Below are 22,694 nucleotides of genomic sequence, written 5' to 3'. Positions count from 1 at the left end.
CACCCTGTTCCCTATGTAGTGCACTACTTTTTAGCCCAGGCTGTTGTCAAAAGTAATGCACTATACAGGGAATAGGAGGCCCGTTCAGCCAGACAGCTGGTTTCCTGGAGGATTCTCTGACTGCCACCGTTGCTTGACAACAGCACGTTGAACAACTTTTTAATGTTATCTGTGAAACCCACCAGCACCAAGATGTCTGTAAACGCAGCTCTTCCTCCCGGGATGGAGGCGGGGTCTTTGACCTTCCACACAATCATTTAAGTCTTTTGTCTTGTCTTCAATGGAACATAGAGTAGACGACTTACACTGAGGCTCATACATTACCATACATTAATATTATTTATGCTTTCTTATCCACGGACAGGTAGGCTATTCAAGTAGTGGGATTATTTTTCTGGGACCTGTACCTATCTTTCAATATCAACAACCTTATGTTGTTTTTAGTATTACACAGTTATTGATTACTGTATTGTTGGGTTTAGAGTTAGCAAAAAAGGCATTTCACTGTACTTGTGCACGTGAAAACAATACAACTTGAAAACGTTTTCTTTAAATGGGAACACACCTCACTAATCCTATCAGATCTACAAGCTCTAGGATCATTAAGCTAAGTCATGCATTAGGCCTATGTCAGCATGCAAATAAAGCTATTTTACATACTTGTCACATTTTCCCCGTCACTGCATCGTGATGAATCAGCATTTTGTAATTAAATCATTAATAAGCCTTTATAATTGATGTAGAGCTGTTTCTGCTTAGTCTGGCTCAGCAAAGCAAACGCCTGGCTGACAATTACACCCCCATCTCAAATGAAACACTGTTTATATCATACAATAAGGAGGGGGGTAGTTTTAACTTATTTTAAGTCATATCTTTAAATCTATTGGCTAAGGATGTGACAAATCACACATGACATCCAAACTGAGAATATCATCGGGGACCAGTTGTGTGTTGGGGACCTGTGTTGGGGTCCGGGGATTTGATGCACACATCAACATCGGCTGTGGTACTGAATTTCACAGTCATTTTGAAGCTCAGGCAAGAGAAACAACAACACAGTCTATCTGTCTATTGATCTGTCGTAACACCAGCGTCGGCGTGGCAACCCTTACAAGTGGCCCCGGCAGACACTTACAATAACGCTTTAGTTAGATGGCATGTGATGTACTTCGCACAACCTCATTCAAATATCATTTTTAAGTTAACTGACATTATGTCCGAGTGGAATGCAATGTAACTGACATTATGTCCGAGTGGAATGCAATGTAACTGACATTATGTCCAAGTGGAATGCAATGTAACTGACATTATGCCCGAGTGGAATGCAATGTAACTGACATTATGTCCAAGTGGAATGCAATGTAACTGACATTATGTCCGAGTGGAATGCAATGTAACTGACATTATGCCCGAGTGGAATGCAATGTAACTGACATTATGTCCAAGTGGAATGCAATGTAACTGACATTATGTCCGAGTGGAATGCAATGTAACTGACATTATGTCCAAGTGGAATGCAATGTAACTGACATTATGCCCAAGTGGAATGCAATGCAACTGACATTATGCCCGAGTGGAATGCAATGTAACTGACATTATGCCCGAGTGGAATGCAATGTAACTGACATTATGCCCGAGTGGAATGCAATGTAACTGACATTATGCCCGAGTGGAATGCAATGTAACTGACATTATGCCCGAGTGGAATGCAATGTAACTGACATTATGTCCAAGTGGAATGCAATGTAACTGACACTACATTATCATAAGAAGATTAGTACCAGGCTCCCAGCCTTTCTAAATTGCATTACAAATAAATAAATTGGCATCAACGTAATTCCAAACCAGGCTACATATTGATGCGAGGTGGGCAATCAAACAACCTGATTCTCGATTAGAAAAGTCTGTACAATGTATAACTATAAGCTAGAGTTCTTCAATACAAACATGTCAACCTCTGTCCACGGAGGGTGTCCTAAAAGAGAAACCAAACTTGGCAGTCAATGTGTGTGTTGCTCTGATCTGCCTCAGCCTCTGGTCCCACTACAACAACTCCAACACAGCACCTGGCCCTGCTCTCCTGATCGCTAACAGCTTGCATCACTAGTCTCCATGGAGAAACCGTACACAGAGCCCTACAAAGCTCCGATAGTGTTTACTGTCACATTAATGCCTCCAACATATTGACTGGATGACTCATCCTCATAGTACAGCACTTCTACTGTCCCTGTATTGATCTACTGCTCAGGCTGACTACTCTGACCTGACTGTCCCTGACTGCCTGTCCCCTGGGATTCTGACATCCACTGATTGACTGACTGACGAGTAGTCAGGCTCTGGCTGGCTTTTTCTTCTGCTGCTCACATTGTGTGAGGCTGAGGTGATTCTGGCTACAGGCGTAATACAATTTATTTTATTTTATTAGCTTTTAAAGTAAAAATGACTTATTGAATAAAGTGAGCACAAACTGTGCTTCTGCTTACTATTTGGGGCCTTGGCAGGGTTACTGTAAAGTACTTTGTGACAAAGCTGTTGATGTAAAAAGGGCTTTATAAATCAATTTGATTGATTGATAACCAGTTCACTAACAACCACCTACCTTCCATTCTTTGATAGGGCGAATTTGACCCCCTCCTTTTGGAATGGCATCAGTCTCTGTTGTAGCTTGTCTGGGAGAAATGACAACTGACTGTCCCATCTCCTGTCAACATGGGAGTTCTGGCGATCACAATCCCTATCCTGGACCTCACTCATGGCCCGTCTTGACTTTTAGATGCCTTTGCAGAGAATGAAAAGAGAGCGAAAAAACAACAGTAAGAAGAAAAACCAACCCTGGCTGACAATTAATCATCCAGCCTGGCTTTGGCATTTTGCAAAAATGGAGGCACTACTCAAATTTGCCTCCATGTGGGTTCGATTCCCACGGGGCCAGTATGAAAATGTATGCACTTACTAATGCTATGGATAAGAGCGTCTGCTAAATGACTAAAATGCCTATTTAAAATGCTTTCAGTGCCGTTTTACAGCTTGGTGATGCACCATGTCTCAGTACAACTGTCCTCCTCATGCATGTATTTACCTGCGACAATATCAGGAACAGGCTGCTGAACTGCCACGAAATGACTGCTCCTTTTCTCCTATTGGTAAGATGCTAAGAGACTGCTGGATTACCCAGTGCAAGGATATCTGTTAAGGTAAGACAAAGAACGAGAAGACTATTGATGCTAGGAAGAATAGGGATACAGGAGGGTTACAAAGGTACTCTGACAAATACGGTTACATTAACTTCCACGGTAACGTTAGCTAACTAGCTAGCTATGCACAGCAAATTCCCTCCACGTTTTTAGCTACAGCTCAAACCAATTCAAACCATGTACAATAGATTATACATGCTAAGGCTTTGCACTTGTTAGTTTGAAAAAATACATTAGTAAGAGGATACAGACCACCAGTGCAGAAATGTTTTGATACAGATTTGCATGTGCAGTAGTTTCGCGGGAAACTTTGACAGTAGTTACGTAGTTTGCGTAGCGGATTCCATAGGAGTTGCGTTCAAGATAAGAAGCCTGCAACTTTCTTGAATCTTGACTAAAAAGCTATTTTTATTTTTTTCCCAACGATACTTTTCTAAGTGATTTCAAATGCATATCGACTTTATCAGACTCAAAAGCATGCTAAATAAATATAATTTTAGTCGTACATGACCCCTACAGTAGAACGATCACTGGACGCTCATTCGGATTTGCTGGGCATACTGTCAGTCCCAATGCTTCCTGCTGTACTCTCCAATTTCCCGGATTTGCTGTTTCGTCTTGTGCTGAATGTTAGCCTCGGTCTGTTGCCGCTACACACTGATCTTTCCTGTGGCCACACGCAGATACAGCTGTTTTTATAAATCATTCTGTTTTGTCAACGTTTCTGGTAAGACAACATGTGTTTGTTTCTTCGCACGCGTTCTTTGTAGGGATTAACGGTGAATTTGTGTAGTTAGGTTATCAAATTACAATCTTATTGGCAAATTTAGCTAGCTTAGTTAGCTAACTAGCTAAGGTCGGAATAATTTGTCGAGCTGAAGGGCTACGTTAGCTAACTAGCTTGTTGGCTAGCTAGCTAAACTCAAAGGAATTCAAAGTTCAACTTGGCACAGGTAAGTGTTGCGTTTAGATGGCTTGATTTTAATACAAACAAATCATTAATAACGAGCTAGTTAGCTAAAATAGTTATCATTTATCGTGGTTAGCTAACGTACCTAGCTTCCCCCGAAGCGCCGCAAGCAAGGCCTGCTCGTTTGCCTCATCAATAACTAGTTACTTTTGCAAACTCGCTGTTGGCTAGTTAACAATAGTAACTAGCTAGTTAGCTATGCATTTTAGGCATGCAGGAATGATACCTCTGTACAAACTAAATATACATGTTTGAAATAACACTGTTTTTCTAGTTAGCTCTAGTTGGTAGAACTAAGGAACACTAACGTTATATCGTGCAGTTCGTGCCTTTTGAAGTAACTTTGTTTTCGCGTTAACTGTCCGCTAATGGCAATGGTTAACGTTCACCAGCCTGTGTATGTCAATGTGAGAATAAATAACATGCTAAAATGGTGGAGAGAACAACGTTGCTCCCCAGTCCGAGGTACCTGTTGGGAACATCCACAAGAGGTGTCCTTCCACCGCAGTTCTCTTACCCGTTCACAATACACAAACGAAAAAACACTCCTTCACATAGTCCTCGAGCTCTAGTGCAGTTCATAATTGGAGCATGGACAACATCTTATTTCAAGGCATGTCATGAGCATGACGCAAAAGCCCTACTAACTATTTGGGCTAATTGTGTTTAACATATTCTGCATGACACTTCTCTTCGTGTATCATGTTCAGCTGTCCTCAAATCGCTTGCTATTCCTCTTGTCAGAGGGATGGAGTGCTGAAAGAACGGTCACTGACAGGGCTTGTCTTCAGACTTTCATTCTAAAGTAGGGAATGTATTAATGTTAAATCACTATCATGCCACCAATAATGTGTAATTTGATTGCCAATTTGCTGGGATCTCTCTATGCAGGCATACCTGGGCTCCCGAGTGGTGCAGCAGTCTAAGGCACTGCATCAGTGCTAGAGGCGTCACTACAGACACCCTGGGTTGAATCCAGGCTGTATCACAACCAGCCGTGATTGGGAGTACCATAGGGCGGCGCACAATTGGCCCAGCTTCATCCGGGTTTTGCCGGTGTAGGCCGTCATTGTAAAAAATAATTAGTGAAATAAAGGTAAAAACATAAAAGTGCCTACCATTGGCTTGGCTGGTGTGATGAAGTGGTTTATACTACTAAAGTAAATGGGTGACATGTTGTCAGCTCAGTGTCCTTCCTACCGCTTCTATAATGAGGATGCAGAGTCTACTACAGGAGTGTTTCCCTGCTGTCTGTTCAACCCAAGGGAGGCTCATTAGGATAGTGTTATGCTATTGCCATAAATGGAGAACTTGGTGAGGAAATATAGCCTAACTAAGCACATCCGTCACTTCTCACAGCAAATTAAAACGCAACGCCTAATAGGCTAATGTATGAAGCGTTGCCGAGACAGCAGTTTTGTTAAAATAGTGGTCCCTTTTTTGTCTGGCTTTGGAGTTCGTTAATGGAAGAGGAAACGCTCCAGTTAGCTGAGAGCTAGATGCAGAACCCCACTGTGGGCTTGTTTGATGAGTAGTTATATTGTTCTGTAAACATTAGGGCTATAGCTTGGTTTGAGAGTGACTTATGCTAGGCTACAGTTTTATAACTTTCACTGCCGTATTGTATTTTAATGTCTATTTATAAAGTCAAGGAGGCACACTTCCTCCCTGAGTTATGAACTATCTATCCTGGTTGTCTAGTGCTGCCATTAATAATTCTGAGACGAGGCTCAACGATTCAGCTTTCATAGCTGGAGGCTCTGCCGTTAGGAGTGCAGTGACACAAGTCTTGATTTATGCTCAAATTAGGGGTGTAAATTCAGAATATTGAATAGCCTGATGCTGTGTTAATTCTTCTGAGTTAATTACTCAGGTGTGTGTGTGCTCGCACGCAAGCGTTCGTCTGTGCATTTGTGTATGGTGGGGGGAGCGGGAAATCATGATGAAATTGTACTCTAAATGCTTTATGTTCTTATCCGACTTCCTCCTTGTGATATTGTCAGACAGACGTCAGTAACGTATGTAGGTCCATCCTGTTTCACAGCTTGACACAGTGAACATTGCAACGTGATTGATTCCTCTTTGTTTATCGATTGGGTGCATAAAAGGAAACTACTTGCATTTTGCTAGGCTGTTGGGTTTCTGAGATTCAGTGACCGTGTTGGTGGCGTAGCTACTTCAGTTGGTGAACTTGTAACTGTCGTGAAAAATGTGATCAGATCAGTTGTCACCAGCGTCTGTTGCTAAGGGACAGGGAGAACTTTCCTCCTACCCTGACAGTATCTATTATTTACTTCAGTTTTTAAAGGATTGGAACAAATAACACATGATTTCCCCTATAACTACGTTTTATGATCACTCTGAACGTCTCCAATGATTAGTACCACTTTAACATACTACAATTGACTTGAGCATATTTTCTGTGGTTGGTTGTAGAGCTGGGCGGTACACCATATTTGACCATATACTGGTATTGATGCATGGACCGGTTTGCGTTTTTACTTTACCTTCTATAGCGGTATTTTAATGTTTGGTTTGTTAAATGTGAAACACTGTGTGTAAAGTCGTCTCTGTCTGCTCTCCATCTCTCCATGCTGCTTTCCACACAGACCTAGCCACATTTGCTGTTGCTTGACCACGAGACACTTGCGTTCAGTCTGCATGGTCAATGTAGCACATGCAAAAATGTTAATGACCACGATGCTGTTTTCACTTTGCTTCTTAATGTAAATCCCCTAGCGTTCTATAATTACACTATTAGCTTGTGTTTCTTACATCTGCCAACCGCTAGTTAGCTGGCTAGCTAGCTAACTAGTTCAAATCCAAATCAAAGTATATTTGGTCACATACACATGGTTAGAGGATGTTAATGTGAGTGTAGCGAAATGCTTGTGCTTCTAGTTCCGACAGTGCAGTAATATCTAACAATTCCACAACTACCTAATACATACAAATGTGAAGGGATGGAATAAGAATATGTCCATATAAATATATGGATGATCGATGGCTGAGCGGTATAGGCAAGATGCAATAGCTGGTATAAAATACAGTATATACATATGAGATCAGTAATGTAAGATCTGTAAACATTATTTAAAGTGGCCAATGATTTGAGTCTGTGTATATAGTAGAGGTCGACCGATTTTATGATTTTTCAATACCGATTATTGGAGGACATAAAAAAGCCGATACCGATTAATCGGTCTGCTTTTTTTATTTATTATTTGTAATAATGACAATTACAACAATACTGAATAAACACTTATTTTAACTTAATATATTACATCAATAAAATCTATTTATTCTCAAATAAATAATGAAACATGTTCAATTTGGTTAAAATAATGCAAAAACAAAGTGTTGGAGAAGAAAGTAAACGTGCAATATGTGCCACGTAAAAAAGCTCAAGTTTAAGTTCCTTGCTCAGAACATGAGAACATATGAAAGCTGGTGGTTCCTTTTAACATGAGTCTTCAATATTCCCAGGTAAGAAGTTTTAGGTTGTAGTTATTATAGGACTATTTCTCTCTATACCATTTGTATTTCATTAGCCTTTGACTATTGGATGTTGTAATAGGTACTTTAGTATTGCCAGCCTAATCTCGGGAGTTGATAGGTTTGAAGTCATAAACAGCGCAATGCTTGAAGCACAGCAAAGAGCTGCTGGCAAATGCACGAAAGTGCTGTTTGAATGAACGCTTACGAGCCTGCTGCTGCCTACCACCGCTCAGTCAGACTGCTCTATCAAATCATAGACTTAATTATAATATAATTACACACAGAAATATGAGCCTTAGGTCATTTAATATGGTAAAATCCGGAAACTATCATTTAGAAAACAAACAACACTGTATTCAAAGTGCCCACTATTATATTCTAACTATAGAATTACAATAATCATTCTATTTTCATGATTCCACCAGGTTACAAGTGTTTTACTCTAAAGTCAAAGTCAAGTCAAATTCCAATTGCAACGTTTGGTTCAAAATAAGGCCTATATTGTTTGTCCATAACGTGCAGCCCTACGTGGCAGTGTGGAAATGACCTCAAATGAGTGCAGGAAATGCAGGAACCTATGAAAATGCTGAAAATTATTTTTGTTTGAATTGAACAGTATAAAACAATCAGAATGCAGAAAGACCCATTTTGAAATCACGTAGTATCTATGTGTTGCCACCTTAGGATCACACACTACTCATAAAGAACATGTACAACTTTTATTATTCAAAAATATAAAATAGCAGCAAATACTGTCCATTTTTTATTTTATGCAGCAATATGTTATTTGGGCCATATCGCCCGGCACTAGTTGGTTGGAGCAGTCTTGTGCCTTGTCTCCGTCTGGTTGAAATATACCCAACTGTAATGGGCAAGGTCCACTTTGAACAGCTTGTCCTCTCATTGGACATCCATCCCCTCCCATGGTGTGTCCTGTTCTCTCATTGGCCACCATACCCTCCCATGGTGTGTCCTGTTCTCTCATTGGCCACCATACCCTCCCATGGTGTGTCCTGTTCTCTCATTGGCCATCCATCCCATGGTGCATGGTTTGTCCTATTCTCTCATTGCTGTATATGGGGAGACAGACGCCCCTCCTGTCTCTCTCGTCTGTCTCTCTCTTCTCTGTCCCCCTACTCTCTCTCTCTCCTCTCTATCCCCCTACTCTCTCGCTCTCCTCTCTATCCCCCTGCTCTCTCTCTGTCCCCCTACTCAGTCTCTCTCTCTCCTCTATGTCCCCCTACTCTCTCTCGCCTCTGTCCCCCTACTCTCTCTCGCCTCTCCTCTCTGTCTCCCTCCTCCTTTCATTTGTCCCTCGCCTCCCTCCTCTGGTGTAAGCGCATGGCAGGGCAGCAGAATTGGTAATGAAGAAAGCGCCCAATTTAGCCTCCTCAGCCGCGCGCTCCTCTGAGATGTGCTTCCTGCCTGCCTCTGCCTGGGTGCAGCGAGGCGGGGTGCTGTGAGTGGCTGAGCTAGAGCTGACATCACAGTGGCCAGCTGTTGATTTGGTGCTGTCTCTGAGGCTGGGGCGAGTCACTGACTCCGTCAGGCGCCTACTGAGGGGCTCTGGCAGGTAGACACACACACACAAACCCACAACGATAGGAGGCTGTGTGAGACTACTGCTGCTGCAGGGAGCGAGTCGCTCCGAGCAGCTACGTCCTCCTCAACCAATGCTGCCTTGGGTACTACGGACTCCTCCAACAGCTTGCAATGAACATAAGGAGGGCTGCTATGTGGCAGGTAGGTCTTGGTTTCTGTCCTTACCAAAGAGTTTGTATTTGGTGAAGGAAGGAGCCCATTGGAAAGTCAGGAGTAATGGTTTAAGTTCCAGATAATATCTACTAAGGCTTTTAGTAGCCTTTTCAGACTTGAATCATTCAGACGTTGTGCTGGGTTCTCAATCATCTGTCTGTTAGTATCTTAGACCTTGAGCTTCATTTTGAAAGCCGTGATTTATTGTTGAGATTTTGTTTTGTTGGCTATGTTTTCAAAATGATCCTATTGAGACGCAGTTAAACATCACAGCAGTCTTCTACAATATGTTCTAAGCTACAGTTGTGAATTTCATTTAAGCTACAGGGTTAATCTGGTGACGATAAGGGCTCGGTTTCCAAAGGATGCACAGCAAGGCTGCATTCAGTGAACAGGGGATCTGTAGACTGTGTTCAGTTTGTTGGGGAACAAGGGATCTGTAGACTGTGTTCAGTGTGTTGGGGGATCTGTAGACTGTGTTCAGTGTGTTGGGGAACAGGGGATCTGTAGACTGTGTTCAGTGTGTTGGGGAACAAGGGGTCTGTAGACTGTGTTCAGTGAATCCCCAATATGAATTCAGCAGCAGTGCACCTCCACTGCTAAATCGTGGCCTTCACTACAAATGTAAAATATATATATACACTTTTCGGGATACGAAAACGTTTTCCGTTCTAACTTAAACGACTAAAACCAGATATAAAGTATGTATAAAATATAATAGAGCAATACATTAATAGATAAGATCATCTTTGAGAACTAACAATCACCAAAATAAAAACTAGACAGTCAGGGAGAATCTAAAATTCCCAAAATGTCTTGACACTTTGCTACCGCTGCTGAAAAGAATCCTAGGGGAAACACTGCAGTGTATTGGTGAACAGGGGCTGTGTTCTGATTAGCGTTGTGTCTTGGCGTGGCTTTCTTTCATCAGTACACTAATGACCATAGATAAGCCATTAAGAGGCTTGTGTTGCCTCTGCACAGCTTGCATTTCTGCTCCTCAGTATATTGTTTCTGTTATTACAAATGGGTTTTTAATGACTGACTCCACTAGTATGATGTCCAGCGCATTCAGAAAGTATTCATACCCCTTGACTTATTCCACATTTTGTTCCAGCCTGAATACAAAATGGATAAAATGTATTTTTTTTCTCACCCATTTTCACTCTATACCCCCATAATGACAGTGAAAATATGTTTTTAGGAATGTTAGCTAATTTATTTAAAATAAAATACTGAAATATTTAATTTACGTACGTATTCACACACCCTGAGACAATATTTTGTAGAATTAATTTTGGTAGTGATTACTGCTGTGTGTCTTGCTGGGTAAGTCTCGGAGAGCTCTCCACACCTGGATTGTGCAACATTTGCCCATTTAAAAAAATATCTAGATATATTTTCATATTCTTCAAGCTCTGTTAAATTAGTTGTTCATAATTGCTAGACAACAATTTTCAGGTCTTACCATAGATTTTCGGTTATTGTCTTGCTGAAAGGTGAATTAATCTCCCAGTGTCTGGTAGAAACCAGACTGAACCAGGTTTTCCTCTAGGATTTTGCCTGTGCTTAGCTCTTTAAAAAGAAATCCTAAATAACTCCCCAGTCCTTAACGATTACAAGCATACCCATAACATAATGCAGCCACCACTATTTGCCCTAAACATAACACTTAGTATTCAGGACAAACAGTTAATTGCTTTGTCAATTTTTTTGCAGTATTATTTTAGTGCGTTGTTGCAAATAGGATACATTTATTTATTTTTAAAGAAGATTTTGCATGTTTTATTTTCACTCTGTCATTTAGGTTAGTATTGTAGAGTAACTATAGTGTTGTTCATCCATCCTCAGTGTTCTCCTATCACAGCCATTAAACTCTGTAACTGTTTTAAAGTCACCATTGTCCTCATGGTGAAATCCCTGAGCGGTATCCTTCCTCTCCGGCAATTGACTTAGGAAGGACGCCTGTATCTTTGTAGTGACGGGGTGTGTTGATACATCATTCAAAGTGTAATTAATAACTTCAACATGCTCAAAGGGATATGCAATGTCTGCTTTTATTTGCCCTGCTTTGAGAGGCATTGGAAAATCTCCTTGCTTTTTGTTGTTGAATCTGTGTTTGAAATTCACTGTTCGACTGAGGGACCTTACAATTATTTGTATGTGTGGGGTACAGAGATGAGACAGTCATTCAAAAATCATGTTAAACACTTATTGCACACACAGTGAGTCCATGCAACTTATTATGTGACTTGTTAAGCACATTTACCTGTAATCGAGGCTGAGCGATGAAATGAATACCTTTAGTCTGCACTTTATACCCCAGAGGGCTTGAGTCTCAATTATCATCAGCTCTCTCTAATCAATAACTCTCCTTATTATCAGACATGGCTCTGAGCCGGGGTACGGGTTCATTTACCCTGTTCAACACACTGATAATCAATGTCATTTATTAGGCTTAAAGTAAACTGTATTACTATTCCTGTGACTTGATGGTTGGTTACGCAATACATTTAATCTTTCTATGCTTTCCCACTCTTGTTTTCTGTGTGACTGTAGAGCTGGAGAAGACCGCCTTAATAGATGTCTGTCTGTTAGCTACTCAGTATGTTGGATGAATGGATGGCTTCGGCTGCTTTTCTCTGCTCTTGTATTGTTCCATCCTCCTACACAGTCTAGGCGGGAGGGAGAGAGAGTCTCTCCTCTCGTTTGCTCCCCCACAGCACTTGGGCAGGGGGGGAGGTACCGCCCAAGCCTGGTGTGGACCGCCCTATCTGTGCGTGCAATCAGAATGGCCTCTTGTGCATTCCACAGGCGCAATTTCCTATTCGCTGTGCTAACATAATTGTCATTGAGTGGTCCATTTACAGCCGGCATATGATTAGTTAGCTCCCATTCCCCTGGCTGGCAGAGTGGCTGTGCCCTTTTGACCTCCTTGTAGGTTTTTGAGAATACATTTTCATGGGTAGAAAAGTGTAGCATGGAAAAAGGCTTCGGCACTTACTCACCACTTCTACAGGCAGTATGGGTGTGTTTGTACCGTGGGGAATGGAGTTGAAGGGACTGTGAAGTGAAGAGGCTCTTTGCGGTTCAACCACTCAGATCAACTCAGAGCCTCAGATTCTGTTGTCAAATACAGAGGAGTTGCTCAGTAACAGGAGACCCAGAGGATTTTACTGGGCTGTGTGTGTGTGTTCTTGGGTACGTGTAGACTTCTGGTCTGTTTGTGCCTGCCAGTGTTTATTCGTGTGTGTGTCACACTGTGTTCCATCTGCATGCATTAAGCCCCCTGTCCCTGACACGCCCTCCCCCGTGTGTCACACAGACTGTCCCTGACACGCCCTCCCCCGTGTGTCACACAGACTGTCCCTGACACGCCCTCCCCCGTGTGTCACACAGACTGTCCCTGACACGCCCTCCCCCGTGTGTCACACAGACTGTCCCTGACACGCCCTCCCCCGTGTGTCACACAGACTGTCCCCGACACCCCCTCCCCCGTGTGTCACACACTGTCCCTGACACCCCCTCCCCCGTGTGTCACACACTGTCCCTGACACTCCCTCCCCCGTGTGTCACACAGACTGTCCCTGATACCCCCTCCCCCGTGTGTCACAGACTGTCCCTGACACGCCCTCCCCCGTGTGTCACACAGACTGTCCCCGACACCCCCTCCCCCGTGTGTCACACACTGTCCCTGACACCCCCTCCCCCGTGTGTCACACACTGTCCCTGACACCCCCTCCCCCGTGTGTCACACACTGTCCCTGACACTCCCTCCCCCGTGTGTCACACAGACTGTCCCTGATACCCCCTCCCCCGTGTGTCACACACTGTCCCTGACCCCCCCCCTCCCCCGTGTGTCACACAGACTGTCCCTGACCCCCCCCTCCCCCGTGTGTCACACAGACTGTCCCTGACACGCCCTCCCCCGTGTGTCACACAGACTGTCCCTGACACACCCTCCCCCGAGTGTCACACAGACTGTCCCTGATACCCCCTCCCCCGTGTGTCACACAGACTGTCCCTGACACAGAACTGACACGGTGATCTCCTGAACTCAGCGGCTTGCTCAGCCCTGCTGTTCCTCCCTGTCCGTTCAGCACAGCTCTGACTCCTAATGCAGCTTGTGTCTGGGGCCAGAATCTCGCTTGCTGTCTGTCTGGTTGGTTGAGTTCTACTGGTGTCACCAGCTAGTAGGGCTGACTGTAGTCATGTGAAGTTCCACACCTCTCTTTGTGTTGCTGCTGACTGCCAGACTGGAGGTTACCTTTGTTCTAGTAGTGTCTGCAGTTTACTGTCAAACCAGGATCTGCATACACAGCAGGGTGTGGTGAGGTAGAATAGGGTGAGGTAGAATAGGGTGAGGTAGAATAGGGTGAGGTAGAATAGGGTGAGGTAGAATAGGGTGAGGTAGGGTGAGGTGGAAAAGGATTATAAAGTGAGCAGGAATCCACCACTTGACCTTTTATCTGGCAGCATGCATGGGTCTGCTTCCCACTGGCCCGATAGGACTGTGTGGGATCAGGAGACGGGACTGTGTGGGATCAGGAGACGGGACTGTGTGGAGACAGGAGACGGGACTGTGTGGGATCAGGAGACGGGACTGTGTGGGATCAGGAGACGGGACTGTGTGGGATCAGGAGACGGGACTGTGTGGGATCAGGAGACGGGACTGTGTGGGATCAGGAGACGGGACTGTGTGGGATCAGGAGACGGGACTGTGTGGGATCAGGAGACGGGACTGTGTGGGATCAGGAGACGGGACTGTGTGGGATCAGGAGACGGGACTGTGTGGGATCAGGAGACGGGACTGTGTGGGGACAGGAGACGGGACTGTGTGGGATCAGGAGACGGGACTGTGTGGGGACAGGAGACGGGACTGTGTGGAGACAGGAGACGGGACTGTGTGGAGACAGGAGACGGGACTGTGTGGAGACAGGAGACGGGACTGTGTGGAGACAGGAGACGGGACTGTGTGGAGACAGGAGACGGGACTGTGTGGAGACAGGAGACGGGACTGTGTGGAGACAGGAGACGGGACTGTGTGGAGACAGGAGACGGGACTGTGTGGAGACAGGAGACGGGACTGTGTGGAGACAGGAGACGGGACTGTGTGGAGACAGGAGACGGGACTGTGTGGAGACAGGAGACGGGACTGTGTGGAGACAGGAGACGGGGCTGTGTGGAGACAGGAGACGGGGCTGTGTGGGATCAGGAGACGGGGCTGTGTGGAGACAGGAGACGGGGCTGTGTGGAGACAGGAGACGGGGCTGTGTGGTGACAGGAGACGGGGCTGTGTGGAGACAGGAGACGGGGCTGTGTGGAGACAGGAGACGGGGCTGTGTGGGATCAGGAGACGGGGCTGTGTGGGATCAGGAGACGGGGCTGTGTGGGATCAGGAGACGGGACTGTGTGGGATCAGGAGACGGGACTGTGTGGGATCAGGAGACGGGACTGTGTGGGATCAGGAGACGGGACTGTGTGGGATCAGGAGACGGGACTGTGTGGTATCAGGAGACGGGACTGTGTGGAGACAGGAGACGGGACTGTGTGGAGACAGGAGACGGGGCTGTGTGGAGACAGGAGACGGGGCTGTGTGGAGACAGGAGACGGGGCTGTGTGGAGACAGGAGACGGGGCTGTGTGGAGACAGGAGACGGGGCTGTGTGGAGACAGGAGACGGGTCTGTGTGGGATCAGGAGACGGGTCTGTGTGGGATCAGGAGACGGGACTGTGTGGGATCAGGAGACGGGACTGTGTGGGATCAGGAGACGGGACTGTGTGGGATCAGGAGACGGGACTGTGTGGGATCAGGAGACGGGACTGTGTGGGATCAGGAGACGGGACTGGTTGCCAGAGAGAGCTTACTGTGGCGGGCGCTCTGCCCGGTAGATAGCACTGAGCTCTGGGACTAGGAGGAAGGTTGGAGTGGAGTAGCAGAACATGGGCAAAGATGTAGAGTCCTTCTGACTGATGGAGAATCTGGTCTGTTACCTTCGATGTGAAGCTTCCATTTGGGAAATGATATGTCTGTCAGTGTCCACTCCAACATTGGTATTCTAAATATCATAGGGTTTTGATTGAAAAGTGTTAACTTCTGTTTTTTACGGCTGTTATTCCTGAATATGTAACGCTGCTCTGTTTTACATAACTGGCACGACAGAATGGGTTTAACACGACCTCCATGCACTCAATGGCTCTGATGGATGAAACCTGTTTTACACACAGGCATGCACAGCCACAATATCGCTTTCTGTCTCTTTCCCTGTCTCTCTCTCTTTCCCCATTTTTCTCTCTCGCACTCACACACGTGATATCCCCTGGACTCTGTCTGTCCATGTCAGCCCTGTGACTGTCAGCGACCTATAACCCCATTCCATCAGTGTTCCCCAGTGCTCTAAGGCTCCTGACCCTCTGACCTCTTCTCTCCCTGTGACAGGTCTGTGATGGCCATGAGCAGCTTGGAGGGCAGTGCCACCGAGGCCGTTCAGATCTGGACACCAGAGACTCCGAGCTGGTGCTAAGGACATGGGACTCTCCCTCAGAGTTAGCGACAGGCTCAGCAGCACGAGACGTTACAGTGACAAACCAGCGGTGGCGCAGGACTGCTGCCCCCAGAGCCTTCTCACCCTCTGTAGGACGTCACCACCACAGGCCCAGGAGCACCCAGTAAGTAGCTTCCTGTAAGGAGAATAGGCCATTGGCCTCAAAGTACATTGGAGGCCGGGGGGAAATTAAAAACAGCGTTGACATCACTTCAGTCGAGAGAGACTGACAGATATTACAAATCAGCAATGCTGCACTTGAGTAGAAAAGATTGTGTGCCGGAATAACTGAACAGATGTGGACTAGCCTGGTGTGGACTAGCCTGGTGTTATAGTTATTTCTCTTTAAGATGAACATGTTTGACCTGCCTCTCAGCCAGTTTCCACTCAGTATTCAGTAACATAACTAAAATAGCACTGCACACTGCAGAACACAAGAACAACATACATTTTGTTATTGAACAGAGTGTTTAAAGATGGATGTGAAAGGAGCAGGTTTTGGGGAGTAACTGAGTACATGTCATCTGATTTACAAAAAACATGTATCAGTTACAATACCAGCTAAAATATTGTAATCAGATTAGATACTTTTGAAAAACTAGATGATTACTTAAAAATTCAGAAAGGATGTTTGTGAGAGAAAGAAATGTATTTTGGCACCTTTCGGTTTCTCAGTGACATTCAATTCAGCATGGAAAAAAGTGTTTCAGTTTGTTCCACCTGAGAGAGTCTGATCACCAATCAGAGACCGCTGTGATGACACACCAGATGTGACCACCAATCAGAGACCACTATGATGACACACCAGATGTGTTTGATGGATCCTTTTCTCAAAGCCGGTGGGATGCATTTTACATCATACCCTCTATATTTCTGTATTTTGGAACTTCTGTATCTTGAAAATTGTATTGCTTATATACAAAACATTTTGGAACTATATCAACAAGGCACTAATGAAACAAATTAAGGGGAAGTAACCCAAAAGTAACGGGAAGTAATCAGATTACTTTACGGAGTTTGGGTAATCCAAAACTTACGTTACTGATTACATTTTTGGACAGGTAAGGTGCCGTTTTCAAGGGATTGTTAAATATATGAGCTATTTGGTTGTAATATCAGCACCTCTTGAAGAGCAGAGTCAGGACTACCCATCCCATTATTCCATGTTTATCTCTATCAGAGTTCTACAGCAAGGAACTGCATGCTTTTCATCAGCATACATCAATTGATCATTTAACTGTAGATATGTGAGGGTAGCCTCACAATATCGCTCAATGTTGCCCACCATTAATTGGATTTGAGCGATGTAAAATAAGTGAAATATACTTGCCTAGTATGAGTGGTTTCAGGTTAATTTCCCATCCTTTGTGGGCTCTGCTTGTCAAGCAGCAGAAGTGTGAATTCGCCTATGTACTGTTATCTAATATTTACTTTGCTAGCTACCTGATGATACTGTTTACTTTGCTAGCTACCTGATGATACAGTTTACTTTGCTAGCTACCTGATGATACTGTTTACTTTGCTAGCTACCTGATGATACTGTTTACTTTGCTAGCTACCTGATGATAATGTTTACTTTGCAAGCTACCTGGTGATAATGTTTACTTTGCAAGCTACCTGGTGATAATGTTTACTTTGTTAGCTACCTGGTGATAATGTTTACTTTGCTAGCTACCTGATGATAATGTTTACTTTGCAAGCTACCTGATGATAATGTTTACTTTGCAAGCTACCTGATGATAATGTTTACTTTGCTAGCTACCTGGTGATAATGTTTACTTTGCTAGCTACCTGATGATAATGTTTACTTTGCAAGCTACCTGATGATAATGTTTACTTTGCTAGCTACCTGATGATAATGTTTACTTTGCTAGCTACCTGATGATAATGTTTACTTTGCTAGCTACCTGATGATAGTGTTTACTTTGCTAGCTACCTGATGATAATGTTTACTTTGCTAGCTACCTGATGATAATGTTTACTTTGCTAGCTACCTGATGATACTGTTTACTTTGCTAGCTACCTGATGATAATGTTTACTTTGCTAGCTACCTGATGATAATGTTTACTTTGCTAGCTACCTGGTGATAATGTTTACTTTGCTAGCTACGGGTAGAAACAGTTGACCATACATATAGTGATAAGTAGACCTGATGTAGTTTTTTCTCCCACCAACCTAGGCCTACCTAGCGAAGTTGGCTAACATTATCCCCGTTTCAACATTGTTAATAAGGGTTTGATCAGGATTGCTGCTGACAGACGTGATAGACGACATTGACTGAGGGACCACGTCAAATTGGCTAGTTGGCTAACAACAAATCCCGTCAGTATGGCTAGTTAACAAGTTAACATTCAGGGGATAAACTAGATGGCTGTATAGAAATCTCTATAGCAGGGTTGGGCGGTTTCCAGATTGTCATATCCTCATACCGTCCTTCTCTCACACCGGGATTTACGGTACTACTGGCTTAGTACACAAACATGCAAAGAAGCCGGTTGGGCGTCTATTAGCAGAATAACAACAAAATTACCACAAGTAACAGCAAAATATGCTAACGAGCGCAAACGAAAACAAACAAATTGCGAAGGCAGGCAACGCAGCTCATAAAGTTATACATATATAGGTAGGAGCTACCGAATTATATTTTTGTTGAGTTTAGACATTTTACAAGCGAATGTGAGCGAGAGACATTATTCATTTGCACAAAGTTTTGACCGCATGCTTGTCTGAAGGACACTGTGTGGCGTCGCTAGGTGTAACGGGCCTGCACTGTTCTGAGAAGATAGTGGAGAAGCACACCGTCCAAAACTGAGAGGAAAAACGCAAGGAAATCGAGCTGCAGTGGCAGCTGTACCGATGACTCATCCAAAGGGCTTTGACACCTCAAACACGGCAGAAAGCTAACACAATACGATGCACCGTGACGTTATTCATTCAGCCGCGTTAATCTTAGGTGTCGCCCTAACGCAGAAAGATAAAACTTTGTGTGTTTTGTAAATGCAGATCTCCAATGCTTCTTATTGTAATATCTGCTCGGCATCAGACTAATTTCGTTCTTCAGTTGCACTTCTCCACTCAGAATGGCCGTTGGTGAATTCTCATCTCTCAGCAGATTGTGCTTTGACTGATGTGGAGCTACTTTTTTCCAGTACTTTTCTCTGTGTTGACAGCCTACTGTTCTCCAGTACTTTTCTCTGTGTAGACAGTCTACTTTTCTCTGTGTAGACAGCCTACTGTGCTCCGGTACTTTTCTCTGTGTAGACAGCCTACTGTTCTCTGGTACTTTTCTCTGTGTAGACAGCCTACTGTTCTCTGGTACTTTTCTCTGTGTAGACAGCCTACTGTGCTCCGGTACTTTTCTCTGTGTAGACAGCCTACTGTTCTCCGGTACTTTTCTCTGTGTAGACAGCCTACTTTTCTCTGTGTAGACAGCCTACTGTTCTCCGGTACTTTTCTCTGTGTAGACAGCCTACTTTTCTCTGTGTAGACAGCCTACTGTTCTCTGGTACTTTTCTCTGTGTAGACAGTCTACTGTTCTCTGGTACTTTTCTCTGTGTAGACAGCCTACTGTTCTCTGGTACTTTTCTCTGTGTGGACAGCCTACTGTTCTCTGGTACTTTTCTCTGTGTGGACAGCCTACTGTTCTCTGGTACTTTTCTCTGTGTGGACAGCCTACTGTTCTCTGGTACTTTTCTCTGTGTAGACGGCCTACTGTTCTCTGGTAAAATGCTACCTTCATCTATCTGAAATTACATGATCAATTGCTAAACTTCCGGATCATGAAAAGCATGCAGGTCCTTGCTGTATAACTCTGATGAAGCTAAATGTGGAATTTTGGGAAATGTGTAGTTCTGACTCTGCTCTTCAAGAGGTGATGATATTGAAACCTGGTTGTCAACATGGTTGTCAATGGTTTAGAGGAGCTGGTGGTCTCCTTGCCCATCAGCAGTCAAATGGAACGTTCTACACTGTATTGTGAGGTTTTATTGATACCTACCTATAGAGAGGGCCGTAGAGTCATGGAGTCATTGCACTCTTTGAACATTCTGGAATCCAGGGTGTCAGTGGGATTTTTCTATAGCCACAAGCTCTGTCCTCCAATAGTACTGACGGTCTCACAGTACTGACTGTCTCTTTCTCAATGTGTCTTTCTGGGATTCCTCTATCCTCAAAATGAATTGGTCACTCCCCTCTGACCTTCTCCACCATGGGGTTTGAGAAGGATTCAAGGAAAGCCAAATTGAGACAGAGGCACAGAGCCACAGTGTTAATGTCAGGGACTGAATCAGATGGGACCTCTCAACCTCTAATTAAAATCATTAATCACAGCTCTCATAAACCAGATGTCTCCTTCCCTAACCCTCCCATATTTTCCTCTCTATGATGTCTCCTTCCCTCTTCTCCTCTGTCTCCTTCCTTCTCCTCTCTCTGTCTCCTTCCCTAAGCCTCCCCACCCCTCTTCTCTATCCTACTGCTACTGCAAGAGAGACTTGCTACATTATTACCAAAAACCACTGCCCTGTCACTGTCCCTGCATTAGCCCCATTACAGTAGTCATTAGATTTCAGATGTTCTAACTAATAGAGATGTTTACAATTTCTCTTTAGCCCATGTTTTCTTTCTCTGTTCTCTGTATATGCATTATATTTCAATGCCCATGTTTTCTCTCATTCTCTATTCTCTGTAAATGCATGATATGTCAATGCCCATGTTTTCTCTCATTCTCTATTCTCTGTAAATGCATGATATTTCAATGCCCATGTTTTCCTTCTCTATTCTCTGTAAATGCATGATATTTCAATGCCCATGTTTTCTCTCTCTATTCTCTGTAAATGCATGATATTTCAATGCCCATGTTTTCCCTCTCTGTTCTCTGTAAATGCATGATATTTCAATGCCCATGTTTTCTCTCTCTATTCTCTGTAAATGCATGATATTTCAATGCCCATGTTTTCTCTCTCTCTCTTCTCTGACTGTAGGTGTAAGATGTCTTTTGATGTAGCCCTAATGGGAAATGATTTGCATTTTGATTAGTAAAATCCCAGTCTCTCTCCATCGTCTGTCTGTCTCTGTCTCTTTCTCCATCTCTAGGACCCCAGTAACAGCAGTGTTGTATAGAGACTCTCTGTAAGCTGTGCGTCTGATGAGGATGTCTGATCCTGTTACTGTAAAGGACATCAGTAGGACTGAGACCATGAAGGTTTGTGAGGCTGGAGGTGAGCTGGAGGCAGCAGACTGGACCGGAACCACAACACTAGGAGCAGACAGCAGACGGAATGGTGTAAAGGACAAACCCAAACAGGCTGGGAGCCTGGTGCTGGAACACAATGCCACCGGTCACCAAGACGGAAGCTGCTGTGACAACAAGAGGGAAACGTCACAGGTAAACACACCGGTGTAAACATAAACAGCCTTTTAGTGTGGACCAATGAGATCAGTTTTCCATTATCACATCCACAATTTGAACATGTTTTACCACTACTCTGGCAAAAATGTAAATATGGTAATATAATTGAAATATGGTAATGTCATTGAGCCCAGGATCAGTCATTAAAATACTCTAATGTAACAGATGAAACAAGTTAGTGAAAGATGTGCTGATACAGTGCAGCAAAACGTTCCTTTGTCTCAGGGGTTGGAGGTAATGTTGACAGGCAGCAGAGAGGGTATTGTCTCAGGGTTGGAGGTAATGTTGACAGGGTATTGTCTCAGGGTTGGAGGTAATGTTGACAGGGTATTGTCTCAGGGTTGGAGGTAATGTTGACAGGTTATTGTCTCAGGGTTGGAGGTAATGTTAACAGGCAGGAGTATAAATGGGAAGCAGAACAAGTAAAAGCGGTCGGTGGCTGGCGCCCCAGCCAGACTGAAGAAGACAGTTAATCTGGATCTCAAATCCTGGCTTATCTACAAACTTCCTGTGTGTCACCCTGAGAGAGAGACTGAATGGGTGCCGGATGGGGAGAGGGAGGGAGGGGTGTGTGTTTCTCTGTGTGTGTCTCCTCTGTGACTTTGCCACCATCTGCCCCTGCCACGTTCTCTCTCTCAGGCCAGGTACCTTGTAGTGCAGACGTCAGCGTTTCCTTCTCTCTCCTCTCATTGTTCCTTTCCTTTCTGCCCTGTTCAATTATCTGATCTACTGGTGCGTTCACACCTACTGTCTCACTCACACACACACACACACACACACACACACACACACACACACACACACACACACACACACACACACACACATCACACAGTCTCTAAGGGTCGTACACATGCCTGGAAATGGAAACGGTCCATTTCCATCTTTATTTCATTAATGTTATCTGACCCTCCAGCGCAGCGGGGAAAGGAACTGTCCTCTGGTTGGTTTTAGAGGACGGGACCAAGAGGAGAGAGAGAGAGTGTGTGTGTGTGTACAGACGGTGTCTCAGCGGCAGCCCGAGAGGAGCATGGGGCCTGCCAGCCGTTCTGTCTAAATCAGACTCAGCTTTCGCCTCTGACTCTCTAGGACATCACCCTGCACACACACGCGCGCACGCTCGAACAAACACACACACACGAAGAGCAGAGGCACTGAGATGTCGTCCCCCCTGCTGCTTCCTGCTCCTCTCCAACCTCAGAACACTGCTCTGTCTCACCACACCATTCCTCTCCTGCTTCCTGTTCCTCTCCAACTTCAGAACACTGCTCTGTCTCACCACACCATTCCTCTCCTGCTTCCTGTTCCTCTCCAACCTCAGAACA

At 44.5% G+C, this 22,694-nt stretch overlaps 2 protein-coding genes across 11 annotated transcripts in view; one reads left to right on the top strand and one right to left on the bottom strand.

Moving 5' to 3' along the window:
* LOC129846540 (DNA annealing helicase and endonuclease ZRANB3-like) overlaps window positions 1–5,049 on the bottom strand; it is an 81,632-nt gene extending 76,583 nt beyond the window's left edge. For 2 of the 4 annotated variants that reach the window (XM_055914472.1, XM_055914475.1), the window contains exons 1-3: window positions 3,447–3,675; window positions 3,080–3,186; window positions 2,600–2,777 (exon numbers count right to left, since the gene is read on the bottom strand). In XM_055914472.1, coding sequence (XP_055770447.1) covers window positions 2,600–2,754 — 155 coding nt within the window. In that variant the 5' untranslated portion in view covers window positions 2,755–2,777; window positions 3,080–3,186; window positions 3,447–3,675. Of the gene's footprint in view, window positions 1–2,599; window positions 2,778–3,079; window positions 3,187–3,446; window positions 3,676–3,700; window positions 3,797–4,633 lie in introns of those variants that run through there. The other 2 variants (XM_055914473.1, XM_055914474.1) reach the window with 2 other exon arrangements.
* Window positions 3,831–22,694, top strand: part of LOC129846542 (R3H domain-containing protein 1-like) — a gene marked incomplete at its 3' end in the record, with an annotated part of 31,279 nt that continues 12,415 nt past the window's right edge. For 2 of the 7 annotated variants that reach the window (XM_055914480.1, XM_055914476.1), the window contains 3 exon segments: window positions 8,739–9,405; window positions 15,856–16,085; window positions 21,054–21,345. In XM_055914480.1, the coding sequence (XP_055770455.1) occupies window positions 21,106–21,345 (240 nt within the window). 7 annotated transcript variants of the gene reach the window in all.

The sequence above is a fragment of the Salvelinus fontinalis genome, unplaced genomic scaffold (genome assembly GCF_029448725.1).
Source record: "Salvelinus fontinalis isolate EN_2023a unplaced genomic scaffold, ASM2944872v1 scaffold_0583, whole genome shotgun sequence".
Taxonomy (NCBI): domain Eukaryota; kingdom Metazoa; phylum Chordata; class Actinopteri; order Salmoniformes; family Salmonidae; genus Salvelinus; species Salvelinus fontinalis.
The sequence above is the reverse complement of the archived record's forward strand: the minus strand, read 5'-3'. Positions and strand labels throughout refer to the sequence as shown.